This window comes from Heptranchias perlo, unplaced genomic scaffold (assembly GCF_035084215.1).
Source record: "Heptranchias perlo isolate sHepPer1 unplaced genomic scaffold, sHepPer1.hap1 HAP1_SCAFFOLD_218, whole genome shotgun sequence".
NCBI classification, from domain to species: Eukaryota; Metazoa; Chordata; class Chondrichthyes; order Hexanchiformes; family Hexanchidae; genus Heptranchias; species Heptranchias perlo.
This window is the reverse complement of record NW_027139232.1, coordinates 47,501-63,967: the sequence shown is the minus strand read 5'-3', so window position 1 is coordinate 63,967 and position 16,467 is coordinate 47,501. Positions and strand designations below refer to the sequence as shown.

General features: G+C 48.4%; 1 protein-coding gene across 1 annotated transcript in view; it reads left to right on the top strand.

Moving 5' to 3' along the window:
- Nucleotides 1–16,467, top strand: part of LOC137310110 (aldehyde oxidase 1-like) — a gene marked incomplete at its 3' end in the record, with an annotated part of 84,668 nt that overhangs the window by 61,524 nt on the left and 6,677 nt on the right. Inside the window, exons 12-15 of the mRNA XM_067978069.1 lie at nucleotides 2,972–3,065; nucleotides 6,867–6,976; nucleotides 8,505–8,689; nucleotides 13,560–13,734. Coding sequence (XP_067834170.1) covers nucleotides 2,972–3,065; nucleotides 6,867–6,976; nucleotides 8,505–8,689; nucleotides 13,560–13,734 — 564 coding nt within the window. The remainder of the gene's footprint in view (nucleotides 1–2,971; nucleotides 3,066–6,866; nucleotides 6,977–8,504; nucleotides 8,690–13,559; nucleotides 13,735–16,467) is intronic.

Sequence of the window (16,467 nt, the reverse complement as noted above, 5' to 3'; positions counted from 1 at the left end):
CGGGTGGTGGGGGGCGGGGGAGGAGGGGGAAGAGTTTGTTCCAAGCCCTCATCTGCTGACCAATCATTAGAGAAGAGTTGTCACTGATCTTGGAAAAATGTAATTTGTAACCAAGACTCCACTTCCTGCCTGAGGGTCGCAGGCAGTATTGGGGAGCTGGGAGGGGCTGAATATCTGGGGATATTAGAAACAACAAACTGGGAGGTTCAACTAACTCTGAATATTCCTTTAATTCGAATTGCACGGCTGGGTGGGAATGGATTGTTGTTACTTATTCTACGTTAATTATTAATGAATTAAATAGAAGGTGACCTTCTCCTAGAAACTCACTTTGCTCTTTTTAATGCAACACCTTTTTCTTCCCATTAAGGGGTCCTGAAATTCTGTAAAGGCCAGGATATGAACCCTGCTCCTGGATGCAGTGTGAGGAAATGTTTGCTGTCTGCGAGCCTGTCCCTCACCCCCTCCTGTACATCGATCCGACTGCAGTCAGATCGTCTCTCACCTTTCCTGTCGTCTTCCTCCGAGGTTCCAGACACTTCCCCCTCCCTGCGTCCTTACTGTGTCGTAGGGCCTGTCAGAACCTTCTCAGGGCAACTAAAGATGGCCAATATAACGGAGGCACTGCCCACATCCTGAAACAAATATTAAAAAGACAAGACCCCCCCCACCGTGTCGTCTCCTGCTCTGACTCATTCTTTCCCAGGACCTTGTACTGTGGAACTCCTCCCTTTTCCCATTCCTTCCTCTTCCAGCGGTCCAGACCCCAAGCTTGGTGTCAACGATCCATTACTTCCTGAATTACCTCATTCTTGCCTCCAACTCTTTTTAACCCCCTGTTGTGATCCTACACTGTGGGCCTCGACCCTTCAGCCAGCGGGGGAGGGGTCCTCAACCTAAATAGAAAAAGGTCCTTCCCTGGGGGACGGGGAGAGTTGGGGGGAGATCTTAACTTTCACTGTAGACTGGCGGTAAACTGGTGGCAGCAGATCGGCCGCCCGTTATCCACCCCCAGCGGTCTGTCCTTTCCATTGACTTTGAAGGTGATGGTTAACACCAAGCCCTCAGTCTGTGGTAAGAAGTCTGCGTTCAGCAGGCTAGAGGTCATAGATTCAAAGAACCAGAGAATGACACAACACAGAAGGAGGCCATTCGGTCCATCGTGCCTGTGCCAGCTCTTTGAAAGAGCTATCCAATTAGTCCCATTCTCCTGCTCTTTCCCCATAGCCCTGCAAACTTTTCCCCTCGAGTATTTATCCAATTCCCTTTTGAAAGTTATTATTGAATCTGCTTCCACCGCCCTTTCAGGCAGTGAATTCCAGATCATTATATCTCGCTGCATGAATTTTTTTCCCTCATCTCCCCTCTGGTTCTTTTGCCAATTACCTTAAATCTGTGTCCTCTGGTTACCGACCCTCCTGCCAGTGGAAATAGTTTCTCCTTATTTACTCTGTCAAAACTCATCATGATTTTGAACACCTCGATCAAATCTCCCCTTAACCTTCGCTGCTCTATGGAGAAAATCCCCAGCTTCTCCATCTCTCCACATAACTGAAGTCCCTCATCCCTGGCACCATGTTAGTAAATCTCCTCTGCACCCTCTCCAAGGCCTTGACATCCTTCCTAAAGTGTAGTGCCCAGAATTGGCCACAATACTCCAACTGGGGCCAAACCAGGGTTTTATAGAGGTTTAGCATAACTTCCTTGCTTTTGTACTCTATGGGCTTCATTTTAGCACCCGCTATCGGGTGCGTTCCTGGCGGGGGGGGCTCCGAAAATCGGGGAATCCCGGAGCGGGTCGGGAGCCCGGCTCCAACCCGCCCACTTCCGGGTTCCCCACAGACGCGCTGACGTGTGACATTGGCAGCATCCTCTTCCTTACTGAAGACCGATGCAAAGTATTCATTTAGTCCACAGGGAGATTTCTTATTTGATCTCTAATCGGCCCCACCCTTCCTTTGACGATCCTTTTACTATTTATATGTTTATAAAACACTTTTGGGTTCCCATTTATGTTACCACCAATCTATTCCCATACAGTCTCGTTGCCCTTCTTATTTCTTTCTTCAGTTCTCTGTATTTTCTGTATTCAGCCTGGTTCTCTACTGAACTATGAGCCTAACATTTATTATAAGCTTCCATTTTCTGTTTAATTTTAATCTCTAAATCTTTAGTCATCCGGGGAGCTCTACATTTGGATTCCCTTCTGTTCAACCTCATGGCAATGTGTCTGGACTTTACCTGAACCAATTCCTCTTTGAAGGCCTCCCATTGCTCATTTACTGTTTTACCTGCCAATCTTTGATTCCAATCCACCTGGGCCAGTTCCCTTTACAACTCTCTGAAATTAGCCCTCCTCCAGTTAAGTATTTTCACATTTGATTTTTCCTTGTCCTTTTCCGTAACTACTCTAAACCGAATGATATTGTGATCACTGTTTCCCAAATGCTCCACTTGCCCCACTTAATTCCCCAGAAAAAAAGATCCAGCACTGCTTCTTCGTTGGGCTGGAAACATACTGATCAAGAAAGTTCTCTTGTACCCATTTCAGGAATTCCTCCCCCTCTTTTCCCTTTATACTGTTACTATCCCAGTCTATATTGGGATAATTGAAGTCCCCCATTATCACTGCTCTAAAGTTCTTGCTTCTTTCTGCAATGTGCCTGCAAATTTGCTCCTCTATCTCCTTCCCACTATTTGGAGGCCTGTAATACACACCCAGCAGTGGAATAGCTTCTTTATTGTTCCTTAATTCGAACCAAATAAATTCAGTCTTTGACCCCTCAAGTACATCATCCCTTTCCGGTGCTGGATCAGTATCTTTGATCAGTACTGGCACCGTCCCCTCCTTTTCCCTTACAGATACCTGTAGGCTTAGCTCCAATATGAGACAGGAAGACCAACAGCATGAAAAGGATAAGAAACATGTTGTTCCTGATTCAGTCTGTAATTCGTCCTGTTGATGTTTCAGTCACTTGGAGGCAACATTGTGAGTGGATCCCCCACGTCTGATTTGACCCCCATTCTAGCAGCCACCAACTGTACACTCCAACTGGCATCAAGAGGTAGGTGTTCAGAGTCCTGGTTTGTCTTTATAGAATCATAGAATCATAGAATGGTTACAGCACAGAAGGAGGCCATTCGACCCATCGAGCCCCTGTCGGGTCTTTGTAACAGCAATTCATTTCGTCCCACTCCCCCGCTCTTTCCCTGTAGCCCTTCAGGTATTTATCCAATTCCTTTTTGAAAGCCATGATTGAATCTGCTTCCACCGCCCTGTCAGGCATCGCATTCCAGATCATAGCTGCTTGCTGTGTACCAATGTTTTTCCTCATCTCGCCTTTGGTTCTTTTGCCAATCACCTTAAAACTGTGTCCTCTAGTTCTCGACCCTTCTGCCAATGGGAACAGTTTCTCTTTATTTACTTTATCTGAACCCTTCATGATTTTGAACACTTCTATCAAATCTCCCCTTAACCTTCTCTACTCTAAGGAGAACAATCCCAGCTTCCCCAGTCTATCCACGGAACTGAAGTCGCTCATCCCTGGAACCATTCTAGTAAATCTCTTCTGCACCCTCTCTAAGGCCTTTACATCCTTCCTAAAATGCTGTGCCCAGAACTGGACACAATACTCCAGTTGTGGCCGAATCTGTGTTTTATAAAGGTTTAGCATGACTTCCTTACTTTTGTACTCTATGCCTCTATTTATAAAGCCTTGTATGTTTTTTGAACCGTTTTTTCACCCTGTCCTGCCACCATCAATGATTTGTGCCCATATACCCCCAGGTCTCTCTGTTCCTGCACCCCCTTTAGAATTGTACCATTTAGTTTATATCGCCTCTCCTCATTCTTCCTGCCAAAATGTATCACTTCACACGTCTCTGCATTAAATTTCATCTGCCATGTGTCCGCCCATTCCACCAGCCTGTCTATATCCTCCTAAAAACTATCACTATCCTCCTCACTGTTCACTGCATTTCCAAGTTTTATCTCATCTGCAAATTTTGAATTTCTTTCCTGACGTTAATAGAGCTCAAAAAAAGCAGTGGTCCTAGTACCGACCCCTGGGGAATACCACTGTATACTCCAGGTGTGGGTGTACTAGTGTCCAGAATTGTACCAGCACTCCAGGTGTGGGTGTACTAATGTTCAGAATTGTACCAGCACTCCAGGTGTGGGTGTACTAATGTCCAGAATTGTACCAGCACTCCAGGTGTGGGTGTACTAGTGTCCAGAATTGTACCAGTACTCCAGGTGTGGGTGTACTAGTGTCCAGAATTGTACCAGTACTCCAGGTGTGGGTGTACTAATGTCCAGAATTGTACCAGCACTCCAGGTGTGGGTGTACTAGTGTCCAGAATTGTACCAGTACTCCAGGTGTGGGTGTACCAGTGTCCAGAATTGTACCAGTACTCCAGGTGTGGGTGTACTAATGTCCAGAATTGTACCCAGTACTCCAGGTGTGGGTGTACTAATGTCCAGAATTGTACCAGTACTCCAGGTGTGGGTGTACTAATGTCCAGAATTGTACCCAGTACTCCAGGTGTGGGTGTACTAGTGTCCAGAATTGTACCAGTACTCCAGGTGTGGGTGTACTAATGTCCAGAATTGTACCAGTACTCCAGGTGTGGGTGTACCAGTGTCCAGAATTGTACCAGTACTCCAGGTGTGGGTGTACCAGTGTCCAGAATTGTACCCAGTACTCCAGGTGTGGGTGTACTAGTGTCCAGAATTGTACCAGTACTCCAGGTGTGGGTGTACTAATGTTCAGAATTGTACCAGTACTCCAGGTGTGGGTGTACTAATGTCCAGAATTGTACCAGTACTCCAGGTGTGGGTGTACTAATGTTCAGAATTGTACCCAGTACTCCAGGTGTGGGTGTACTAGTGTCCAGAATTGTACCCAGTACTCCAGGTGTGGGTGTACTAATGTCCAGAATTGTACCCAGTACTCCAGGTGTGGGTGTACTAGTGTCCAGAATTGTACCAGTACTCCAGGTGTGGGTGTACTAATGTCCAGAATTGTACCCAGTACTCCAGGTGTGGGTGCACTAATGTCCAGAATTGTACCCAGTACTCCAGGTGTGGGTGTACTAATGTCCAGAATTGTACCAGTACTCCAGGTGTGGGTGTACTAATGTCCAGAATTGTACCAGTACTCCAGGTGTGGGTGTACTAATGTCCAGAATTGTACCCAGTACTCCAGGTGTGGGTGTACTAATGTCCAGAATTGTACCAGTACTCCAGGTGTGGGTGTACTAATGTCCAGAATTGTACCAGTACTCCAGGTGTGGGTGTACTAATGTCCAGAATTGTACCAGTACTCCAGGTGTGGGTGTACTAATGTCCAGAATTGTACCCAGTACTCCAGGTGTGGGTGTACTAATGTCCAGAATTGTACCAGTACTCCAGGTGTGGGTGTACTAGTGTCCAGAATTGTACCAGTACTCCAGGTGTGGGTGTACTAATGTCCAGAATTGTACCCAGTACTCCAGGTGTGGGTGTACTAATGTCCAGAATTGTACCCAGTACTCCAGGTGTGGGTGTACTAGTGTCCAGAATTGTACCCAGTACTCCAGGTGTGGGTGTACTAGTGTCCAGAATTGTACCCAGTACTCCAGGTGTGGGTGTACCAGTGTCCAGAATTGTACCAGTACTCCAGGTGTGGGTGTACTAATGTCCAGAATTGTACCAGTACTCCAGGTGTGGGTGTACTAGTGTCCAGAATTGTACCAGCACTCCAGGTGTGGGTGTACTAATGTCCAGAATTGTACCAGTACTCCAGGTGTGGGTGTACTAGTGTCCAGAATTGTACCAGTACTCCAGGTGTGGGTGTACTAGTGTCCAGAATTGTACCAGTACTCCAGGTGTGGGTGCACTAATGTCCAGAATTGTACCCAGTACTCCAGGTGTGGGTGCACTAATGTCCAGAATTGTACCAGTACTCCAGGTGTGGGTGTACTAGTGTCCAGAATTGTACCAGTACTCCAGGTGTGGGTGCACTAATGTCCAGAATTGTACCAGTACTCCAGGTGTGGGTGTACTAGTGTCCAGAATTGTACCAGTACTCCAGGTGTGGGTGTACTAATGTCCAGAATTGTACCAGTACTCCAGGTGTGGGTGTACTAATGTCCAGAATTGTACCCAGTACTCCAGGTGTGGGTGTACTAGTGTTCAGAATTGTACCAGTACTCCAGGTGTGGGTGTACTAATGTCCAGAATTGTACCCAGTACTCCAGGTGTGGGTGTACTAATGTCCAGAATTGTACCCAGTACTCCAGGTGTGGGTGTACTAGTGTCCAGAATTGTACCAGCACTCCAGGTGTGGGTGTACTAATGTCCAGAATTGTACCCAGTACTCCAGGTGTGGGTGTACTAATGTCCAGAATTGTACCAGTACTCCAGGTGTGGGTGTACTAGTGTCCAGAATTGTACCAGTACTCCAGGTGTGGGTGTACCAGTGCCCAGAATTGTACCCAGTACTCCAGGTGTGGGTGTACTAGTGTCCAGAATTGTACCCAGTACTCCAGGTGTGGGTGTACTAGTGTCCAGAATTGTACCCAGTACTCCAGGTGTGGGTGTACCAGTGCTGTGTATAATCTTCATTATCTTCATTGTCTACTAATGGGAGAAAGTTTGTACCAGGTGGGAATCTGCTTTAGAGGCCCATTTCCGAACCAGTTCCAGGCCAGAATTGATCGATTGAACCTGGTTGCTTGTGAGCAACTCAACAGTTGTCGGGTAAGAATGTGCCCAAATTGAGCTGAGCTGCAGCCGGCAGGAATACTCACTGGAATATTGGGGAAAGGTAATCAGGAACGGGATTGTTCAACATTACAAATATTTGCTTTCTTGCTTCCAACAGGAAGAAGAAGAGAAATTCCTTTAGATGAAGATTTCTTTGTTGGATTCGGAAAAACGGCACTGAGGCCAGAAGAGGTCTTGCTGTCTGTATTCATACCGTATTCCAGAAAGGTAGGTCACTGAGGAGATTATTGGTGGGATCAGAAAATCTGCTGGGATCCAGCCCTGAGAATCAGACTCAGTGACAGACAGTTCTCACATTGTTTCCTTTGGTGGGGTGAGAGGGGACAATCAATTCTAGAACTAAGTGATAAATTGGAGGATGTTTTTATTCCATTAAAAAAGCCCATGGAGCAAGGCCACTGACAACAACAACTTGCATTTATATAATGCCTTTAATGTAGTAAAACAGCCCAACACACTTCACAGGAGCGTAATCAGACAAAACTATTCCCCCCTCCCCAAGTTGAATAACAAGCCGACACTCAATGGACACTCACTCATAAAGATTGACCATTTTGATGAGTTACTGGCAACTGTAGCCCAGAAACAGCCATTCCTTCAGAAAGGAGAGGGGAGGGGGGAGAAATGGTAACCTTGATAATTCACAGCAGTGTCAGCTGGGGCTCAGTGGGTAACACTCTCGCCTCTGAGTGAGAAGGGTGTGGGTCCAAGCTCCCACCCCAGAGACTTGAGTACAAAATCTAGTCTGACACTTCAGTGCAGTACTGAGGGAGAGCTGCACTGTCGGAGGTGCCGTCTTTCAGGTGAGACGTTAAACTGAGGCCCCATCTGCTCTCTCAGGTGGACGTAAAAGATCTTACGGCACTATTCGAAGAAGAACAGGGGAGTTCTCCCTGGTGTCCTGGCCAATATTTATCCCTCAATCAACATCACTAAAACACAGTTTGTCCATTCATTTATCTCATTGCTGTTTGTGGGATCTTGCTGTGTGCAAATTGGCTGCTGCGTTTCCTACTTTACAACAGTGACTAAACTTCAAAAATACTTCATTGGCTGTAAAGCGCTTTGGGACGTCCTGAGGTGGTGAAAAGCACAATATAAATGCAAGTCTTTCAAGTCTTTTTCACTGATCAGGCCTCAGCTGGAGTATTGTGTCCAATTCTGGGCACCACACTTTAGGAAGGATGTCAAGGCCTTAGAGAGGGTGCAGAGGAGATTTACTAGAATGGTGCCAGGGATGAGGGACTTCAGTTACGTGGAGAGACTGGAGAAGCTGGGGTTGTTCTCCTCGGAACAGAGGTTATGGGGAGATTTGATCGAGGTGTTCAAAATCATGAGGGGTTTTGGTAGAGTAAATAAGGAGAAACTGTTTCCAGTGGCAGGAGGGTCGGTAACCAGGGGAAACAGATTTAAAACAATTGGCAAAAGAGCCAGAGGCGACATGAGAAGAAATGTTTTTTGCGCAGAGTTGTGATGATCTGGAATTCACGGCCTGAAAGGGCGATGGAAGCAGATTCAATAATAACTTTCAAAAGGGAATTGGATAAATACTCGAAGGGGAAATATTTGCAGGACAATGGGGAAAGAGCAGGGGACTAACTGGATCACTCGTTCAAAGAGCCAGCACAGACACGATGGGCCGAATGGCCTCCTCCTGTGCTGTATGATTCTATGATTCTATGAACTACAACCAATCCCCATGAATGAAGTTGTCCATCCTCCTTCCCTGTTGCAGTGGCAGTTTGTGTCGGCATTTCGACAGGCTTCGCGCCGGGAAAATGCCTTCTCCATCGTGAATTCGGGAATGCAAGTGGTGTTCACAGACGAGACGAGGAGTGTTAGTGAACTGAGGATGTTCTTCGGAGGAGTGGGCGCCACTATTGTCTGTGCAAAGAGAAGCTGTGAGGAGCTGATCAACCGGTGAGTCTGTAAACAGCTGGAATATTCACCTGTTTAAGCACAGAGCAGGAGGGAGGTCCGTCTGCCTGTTGTGTTCTGTTCCGTGGGACAGGTCCTAACTCAAGTCTCACTCCCGAGATTCTTCAACCACTTACTAGGGAAGAGTAGCTGAGGTGGTTTCCTGTTGCCTTCCTCATGGTTTTACCTTCTCAGCTAGGTGGGCTGCAACCAAGACTAAAGACCCGCCCCGACCCGAACATTGGGCGACCAGCACCCATCGGACACAAGTACCCCTCCCCCCGGCTGGAGGGCAACCCAGTATTCAGAGCAGCCGCTGTCTCAGGGGCTGTCTGGAGTGGGGCCTGAACCCAATCCTTCTCAGTTTGAGCTGGGGTCACCACCCCTGAGCCACAGGTCACTCAGTCTGGTCTCCAGTCCCCACGCTGGGCATCAATTCAGTATTTAATGACCATATTCTAGTCAACGCTTTCAATTCTAGAAATTAAGGATCGTATTAGATCCAAAGAGGAGTTGTATAAAGTTGCCAGAAAAAGTAACAAGCCTGAGGATTGGGAGCAGTTTAGAATTCAGCAAAAAAGGACCAAGAGATTGATTAAGAGGGAAAAATAGAGTATGAGAGTAAACTTGCAAGGAACATAAAAGCAGACTGTAAAAGCTTCTACAAGTATGTAAAAAGAAAGATTAGTGAAGACAAATGTAGGTCCCTTACAGTCAGAAACGGGAGAATTTATAATGGGGAACAAGGAAATGGCAGAACAATTAAACAAATACTTTGGTTCTGTCTTCATGGAAGAGGACACAAATAACTTCCCAGAAATGTTAGGGAACCAAGGGTCTAGTGAGAAGGAGGAATTAAAGGAAATTAGTATTAGTAAAAAAATAGTGCTGGAGAAATTAATGGGACTGAAAGCTGATAAATCCCCAAGACCTGATATTCTGCATCCCAGAGTACTAAAAGAGGTAGACATAGAAATAGTGGATGCATTGGTTGTCATCTTCCAAAATTCTATAAATTATGGAACAGTTCCTGCAGATTGGAGGGTGGCAAATGTAACCCCACTATTTCAAAAAGGAGGGAGAGAGAAAACAGGGAACTGCAGACCAGTTAGCCTAACATCAGTAGTATGGAAAATGCTAGAGTCTATTATAAAGGATGTGATAACAGGACACTTAGAAAATATCAACGGGATTAGTCAAAGTCAGCATGGATTTATGAAAGGGAAATCATGTTTGACAAACCTACTGGATTTTTTTGAGGATGTAACTGGTAGAATAGATAAGGGAGAACCAGTGGATGTGGTTTATTTGGATTTGTAGAAGGCCTTTGATAAAGTCCCACATAAGAGGTTAGTGTGCAAAATTAAAGCACATGGGATTGGGGGTAATATACTGGCATGGATTGAAAATTGATTAACAGACAGGAAACAAAGGGTAGGAATAAATGGGTCTTTTTCGGGGTGGCAGGCAGTGACTAGTGGGGTACCGCAGGGATCAGTGCTTGGGCCCCAGCTATTCACAATATATATCAATGATTTGGATGAGGGAACCAAATGTAATATTTCCAAGTTTGCTGACGACACAAAACTAGGTGGGATTGTGAGTTGTGAGGAGGATGCAAAGAGGCTTCAAGGCGATTTAGACAAGTTGAGTGAGTGGGCAAATACATGGCAGATGCAGTATAACGTGGATAAATGTGAAGTTATCCACTTCGGAAGGAAAAACAGAAAGGCAGAGTATTATTTAAATAGTGATAGATTGGGGAATGTTGATGTACAAAGGGACCTGGGTGTCCTTGTACACCAGTCACTGAAAGTAAACATGCAGGTGCAGCAAGCAGTTCGGAAGGCAAATGGTATGTTGGCCTTCATTGCAAGAGGATTTGAGTACAGGAGCAAGGATGTCTTACTGCAGTTATACAGGGCCTTGGTGAGACCACACCTGGAGTATTGTGTGCAGTTTTGGTCTCCTTACCTAAGAAAGGATATACTTGCCATAGAGAGAGTGCAGCGAAGGTTCACCAGACTGATCCCTGGGATGGCAGGACTGTTGTACGAGGAGAGATTGGGTCGACTCGGCCTGTATTCACTCGAGTTTAGAAGAATGAGAGGGGATCTCATTGAAACATATAAAATTCTGACAGGGCTCGACAGACTGGATTCAGGGAGGATGTTTCCCCTGGCTGGGGGTCCAGAACGAGGGGTCACAGTCTCAGGATACGGGGTAGGACATTTAGGACTGAGATGAGGTGAAATTTCTTCACTCAGAGGGTGGTGAACCTGTGGAATTCTCTACCACAGAAGGCTGTGGGGGCCAAGTCACTGAATATATTTAAGAAGGAGCTAGATAGATTTCTAGACACAAAAGGCATCAAGGGGTATGGGGAGAGAGCGGGAATATGGTACTGAGATAGAGGATCAGCCATGATCATATTGAATGGGGGAGCAGGTTTGAAGGGCTGAATGGCCTGCTCCTACTCCTGCTCCTGCTCCTATTTTCTGTGTTATTGCTCGCCAGGACTGTCTGGAGTGGGGCTTGAACACTTCACCTTCTGACTCAGAGGCAGGAATGGTACCACTGAGCCAAAGGCTCACTCCCACAAGGGCAGTACAGAAGGAGAAAAGGCCATTCGTCCCATTAAGCCCACCGCTTCTATCACTCACGGGCCTGGAATTCTTTTAATGGAAAGTAGGAGACTGACACCCACATTGGCCCTGAACATGGACAGGCCTTCACTCTACCCGTGCCAGCTTTCAGTAACTCCAGGGGGAAGCACAGTGGATGGCCTCAGTAATAGGCCAGGACCTGGATACACAGGGCCCCAGCCTTCGCTGATAGTTTCCGGGGGTTCTTCTCTGAGGTGGAATGTCTACCCGCCCCAAACATGGTCCATTGCCTGAGAAGGGACGAGGCTGTGGGTGGAGATTCCCTATGTTGGGACACCCCACTTCCCGGGCCTCAGTGGGACCCAGGGTAAATGCAGAGGCCAGTGTGCCGTGCAGGATGAGAAGTCCTGTTATTCCAGAGGGCACAAGTGGGTCCCGCTGATGGGCTCCAGGCCAGAGAAGTGGGATGGGACCAACAGGATGCTCCCGGGAGCAGGGGGAGGAGAAACGGGGACCCCTCAGCCCCAGACAGCAGCAGGTGCTCGAGTTTCCTGTCTGTCTGGGCCAGTGGGTACCCAAGATGCCCAGGTAGTGGCGTGAGTGCCCACCAGACCACGTCTAATGAAGTGTACTTACCCCTCCGACCCTGATAGGCTCAATGCTGGGTGGCACCGGCAGACACAATGCCAGTGTAACTGGCAGCATCGAGTCCTCGAGCAAGTTCAGGCCCCTTACGTATAATTTACCCCAAACAGCCCCGACTCAGCGAGCTGATTGGTGATTGATAGACTTTCCAGGAGGGTGAAAGACTCTGAGATGTTTCCCTGGTCCCCTCAGGTCGTCGATCACATGGAAAGCTCATGGAGACCAAGTCAACCTTCAGTCTAAAGGATTCACCCTGTCTCCACCATCTCAGGAGCACAAGACCACGAGCTCCCTGCAGGCTCTGAATCCACTCATTTCCATATCCTTCAACCCCACCCTAAATCTGACCTTTGTCCAGGTATTGATGAAAGGATTGAATTGATTTGGGATGGGCTACTTTTGATGGCAGCCTATTCTACACATAAACTGCCCGACAGGGAACAAGAAGATCCTTCTCCCTTCTTGAGGCTGTTAATGATGTCAGTCAATTCCCTCCTTACTCTGTGTGATTAATTCCTCTTCTCCTTAAACCTCGGCCCCTCTGAATAATCTATTCTCGAGTGAGCCTCTCTTCTTAACTAATATTTAAAGACCAGGATCGAAGAGGAAAGGTAAGTGTTGAGTTATTTTTATGGGCACCAGAGAGCGGGAGTGGGGAGAGCCCACTAAAATAATCTGGATTACTGCCACCCCTGGACCCCCACCCTCCGTGATCACGCCCCTCCCCACATCCCACTCCCACCAACTTACCTTGTGGCGACCACCCCAGCCCAATCATGAGACCCCAGTCCAGTGAGCTGCATCGGGAGGCCTGTTTCATGCCCCTCAGATCACCCCGTCAAATTTAAATGGGCGCCCAAGTGGTCAAAACCCACCCCATTGGGTGTGAGGTGTTTATTCCGATTACCGAGACAAGCTAACACATTCCTCATTGTTCACAGCCTTCGGGGAGACACATTACAATTAGTTTATTAACCAGCTTTCGTCCAGCCTTTTTAAACGAGCTCGAATACTCTTTGCAAAAAAACCCCCTAACATTAAAAGAGACTCTTCACCCAAATCCTCTCAGTGGTAAAAAAAGTAAAAAAAACCTGGCAAAATGTGACACCTGGGAATTTCAAAACCTCGCACTTCACGGCTGACTGTGTGTACGGTTCATTTTTTAAATATACTCATTCTAGGGATGTGGGCGTCGCTGGCGAGGCCGGCATTTATTACCCATCCCTAATTGCCCTTGAGAAGGTGGTGGTGAGCTGCCTTCTTGAACCGCTGCAGTCCGTGTGGTGACGGTTCTCCCACAGTGCTGTTAGGAAGGGAGTTCCAGGATTTTGACCCAGAGACGATGAAGGAACGGCGATATATTTCCAAGTCAGGATGGTGTGTGACTTGGAGGGGAACGTGCAGGTGTTGTTCCCATGTACCTGCTGCCCTTGTCCTTCTAGGGGGTAGAGGTCGTGGGTTTGAGAGGTGCTGTCGAAGAAGCCTTGGCGAGTTGCTGCAGTACGTGTCCACACAAAGATCCTTCTGTAGCTCAGCTGTAGGTTGGTCGCTATTTATCTGTAAGTGTCACAGTCGCCCGGGTGCTGAGCGAGTAATCTGTAACCTGCTCCTTCCTCAAACAGATCCTGGGGAGAAGAGCTGCTGAGTCAGGCCTGCAAGCTGCTGCTGGATGAGATTCCCCTCCCCGGCTCTGCTCCCGGGGGGAGCGTGGAGTTCCGGAGGACACTGACCATCAGTTTCTTCTTCAAATTCTACCTGCAAGTGTGGCAGAGATTGCACCAGCTACTGGACAAGGAGGCGAGGAACGCATTCACTTCACATGTTCACCGTTCCCTCCACATGTTCACCGTTCACTCCACGTGTTCACCGTTCCCTCCACATGTTCACCGTTCACTCCACGTGTTCACCGTTCACTTCACGTGTTCACCGTTCAATTCACATGTTCACCGTTCACTTCACGTGTTCACCGTTCAATTCACATGTTCACCGTTCACTCCACATGTTCACCGTTCACTCCACATGTTCACCGTTCCCTCCACATGTTCACCGTTCACTTCACGTGTTCACCGTTCACTTCACGTGTTCACCGTTCAATTCACATGTTCACCGTTCACTCCACGTGTTCACCGTTCACTCCACGTGTTCACCGTTCCCTCCACATGTTCACCGTTCACTCCACATGTTCACCGTTCACTTCATGTGTTCACCGTTCACTTCACGTGTTCACCGTTCACTTCACGTGTTCACCGTTCACTCCACATGTTCACCGTTCACTCCACGTGTTCACCGTTCCCTCCACATGTTCACCGTTCACTCCACGTGTTCACCGTTCCCTCCACATGTTCACCGTTCACTTCACGTGTTCACCGTTCACTTCACGTGTTCACCGTTCAATTCACATGTTCACCGTTCACTCCACGTGTTCACCGTTCCCTCCACATGTTCACCGTTCACTTCACGTGTTCACCGTTCACTCCACGTGTTCACCGTTCACTCCACGTGCTCACCGTTCACTTCATGTGTTCACCGTTCACTCCACGTGTTCACCGTTCACTTCACGTGTTCACCGTTCCCTCCACGTGTTCACCGTTCACTCCACATGTTCACCGTCCACTTCACATGTTCACCGTTCAATTCACATGTTCACCGTTCACTCCACGTGTTCACCGTTCACTTCACATGTTCACCGTTCACTCCACGTGTTCACCGTTCACTTCACATGTTCACCGTTCACTCCACGTGTTCACCGTTCACTCCACGTGTTCACCATTCACTCCACGTGCTCACCGTTCACTTCACATGTTCACCGTTCACTCCACGTGTTCCCCCGTTCCGTTCACCGGTTCCCCCGTTCTCTTCACCGGTTCCCCCGTTCTCTTCACCGGTTCCCCCGTTCCCTTCACCGGTTCCCCCGTTCCCTTCACCGGTTCCCCCGTTCCCTTCACCGGTTCCCCCGTTCCCTTCACCGGTTCCCCCGTTCCCTTCACCGGTTCCCCCGTTCCCTTCACCGGTTCCCCCGTTCCCTTCACCGGTTCCCCCGTTCCCTTCGCGGTTTTGCCCCCTTGTCACATCAGAGAGGGTCTCCTCCAGAGCGGGCAGGAAGTGGAAAATTGGGGGTTTTACACGGGTCGGTTTAGGGAAGGGGATTCTGGGAAGGTCTCGCAGAAGGGAATGGTGGGGGTGGGGGGATGAAGCCCAAGGCAGGGGAGGCCGTAGCGTTCCTTACGGGGCCCAGGAGAACCGGTCCTGCTCCTCCTGGCTCCCACAAAGGAAAGTTACCAAAGAGGGGACCCCTTCACGTCCTGATCCTCTTCAGCCTGGCCGGAGAGTGGGAGCGTCTCCCCCCACTCAGGCCTGAGTCCAAATGGGGCCAGGGTCCGATTGGTGTCACGGGACCTGCTGATCATCACGTGCCGATTAGGACCCCGTGGGCTGCAGGCGGGGCCTTTGCAGCCTGTTCGAGAAGAGCAGGTGAAAAATTGGTCAGGGTGGGGGATCTGGGCGTCTTTCAGGCAGGTTAAGTAACCCCCTCCCCCCCTGTTTTATTGCTGAATGTTGTAATCGGTTGGAGCCGGGGACCATTAGTGAATCTTTCAGGATCATCTAAACCCCACGGGGGAGAATTTGGGACATCGCTGTTTTTGGGCCAGTTCCAAAATTCCAACACGGTTCATTAACCTGGGACTTGGTTTTGTTATTTTGAAAGGCCTGAGTGATGGAGCCCAAGGGTGAGTGGAGTAAGAGAGCAGCTGAGGGAAATCGTTCCAAAAATACTGTGAACCTTTGAATTTTTGCCGGCTTCAACATTTCCGACATTTTTCGACATTTCCAAGCCAATTTGGACAGTGACAGCCCTCGGGGTGGGGGAGGGGTCTCTCGGGGGGTCTGAGCCTGTTCTATCAGGCTGGCTCGTGCTGAACGGGGCCCTGCCTAATTGGATGGAAAGGGCCTGCACAAACATACCAACATATGAACATATGAACATATGAACATACCAACATATGAACATATGAAATTGAAGGGCAGGAAAAGACCTGCTGGTCTATCTATCAAGCATGCCTCACACCTCATGATGGCTGGAGCATCATGACTAGAGACTTCTCCCCATCTCCCCTCCCCGTCCCATTCTACCCCCACCCCCCCCTGCCTCCGGCCACCCACCCAGCCATCTGATCCCCTGGGAGAGACAAAAAAACAGAGAAAGAACCCAGGGCCAATAAGGGAAAAAATAATCTGGAAAATTCCTCTTCAACCCCCTCAGACGATCAAAATCAGTCCAGGAGATCACATGGACCGAGTGTTACTGATAAAGACACTTACCTTCTATATGATGTGATCTCTGCCCCAGTCAGGAACCGGTTCAGCTCCTCCTTGAAGGCAAAGAGTCAACACCCACCACACCAGTCAGAAATGACACCCACCACACCAGCCAGAAATGGCACCCACCACACCAGCCGGCAATGACACCCACCACACCAGCCAACAATGGCACCCACCACACCAGCCAGCAATGGCACCCACCACACCAGC